Source organism: Callorhinus ursinus, unplaced genomic scaffold (genome assembly GCF_003265705.2).
Source record: "Callorhinus ursinus isolate GAN/ISIS: 27379988/994484 unplaced genomic scaffold, GSC_fseal_2.0 scaffold52, whole genome shotgun sequence".
Taxonomy (NCBI): Eukaryota; Metazoa; Chordata; class Mammalia; order Carnivora; family Otariidae; genus Callorhinus; species Callorhinus ursinus.
Genome location: NW_027397114.1, coordinates 9,030,910 through 9,032,109, shown reverse-complemented (window position 1 = coordinate 9,032,109; position 1,200 = coordinate 9,030,910). Strand labels below are relative to the sequence as shown.

The window sequence follows — 1,200 nt, the reverse complement described above, 5'->3', positions numbered from 1 at the left end:
TAGAAGGAGGGAAACTCATTGAATTGTAGTCTGTTGATATATTTTTTACAGTGAAATGTTGCTGTCAGACTAACATTGTGCAAATTACTTGGACTTCCTTTTGTAGAAATCCAAGGGGGAGAGTGAGGACTTCCATCTGGACTTAGACTCAGCTGTGGCTCCTCGGGCCAAATCTGGACGGGCAAAGAAACCTATAAAGTACCTCGAAGAATCGGATGAAGATGATCTGTTCTAAAATGTGATAATTTTTAAGTAATGGTCTTATTGAGCCTAAGACTGGTTTTAGAGTTACCTGAGTCCCTTAATATCCTCCCCTCTGAATTTTGTTTGGGGAAGGTAGTTTTAAGCAGAACCATCAAAGTGTGTAGAGCAGAAGTATCTATTACCGTTTTATAATACTGTCTAAGTAGTGACCACCGTGGGCATTGTTTTCTTCTCTGCTTTGTCCATGTTTGGAGTGTCTTTTCTTTTGTCTTTAGAATCTGATTTTAAGTTCTTCTGGACTCTGGAGATAGTTGTGTGGTCACTTCAGCATAACATAGTTTCTTGACCACTCATTAAGCTAAAATTGTTAGAAATGTCTACTCTGCCTCTTTTCATACTTTCAGTAAATAAGAGATAGAGCATGATTAATTCTGTTTTACCTTAGTTTTATAGGTAATTTTCCATCAGATAGAACTTTATAGTTCTAGTACAAATACTCCCCACTCAGCCTTTTATGTGCTGAATTTTTGCTCAAGCAATGAGAAATTGCTCATATTCTCCATATCCTTCTGAATATTAGCAGAGGCTGAAGAAAAATAGCGTGGTTGTCTCTGTATAACCTCAACACAGTCAATAGGGTGAAGGAAATTAGTGTTGTGACTATCTCAATTCTTGACTTGTCCCCTCGGGCTGTCTCCAAGTTCGAATCTCCCAAAGAACAAATTTCTAGGGAGGATTGGATTGCAAAAAAGTCGGGGACAACATTCACTCAAAGATCTTGTATCAATGCCATCCATACTCAGCAGTGAGCGGTTATATCCATTTTGAGAAATCTCCATAATATTCAACTTACAAACTTTTTAAGATATTTCTGCATTTTTACATGTGTGTGAGTTGAGTGGTGTTTTCAATGTTTTTGTAAATATTTACTATGTTTTTCTATTTCACTTAATTTCAACAATTTTTTACTTTAATAAAATGTTCTAAACATTGCAA

The 1,200-nt window shown here is 36.2% G+C and overlaps 1 protein-coding gene across 2 annotated transcripts in view; it reads left to right on the top strand.

Annotated features, from left to right (window-relative positions):
* The window catches only part of TOP2A (DNA topoisomerase II alpha), a 28,900-nt gene extending 27,700 nt beyond the window's left edge, over positions 1 to 1,200 (top strand). For both annotated transcript variants that reach the window (XM_025859359.2, XM_073883890.1), the window contains exon 35: positions 107 to 1,200. In XM_025859359.2, coding sequence (XP_025715144.1) covers positions 107 to 235 — 129 coding nt within the window. In that variant the 3' untranslated portion in view covers positions 236 to 1,200. The remainder of the gene's footprint in view (positions 1 to 106) is intronic.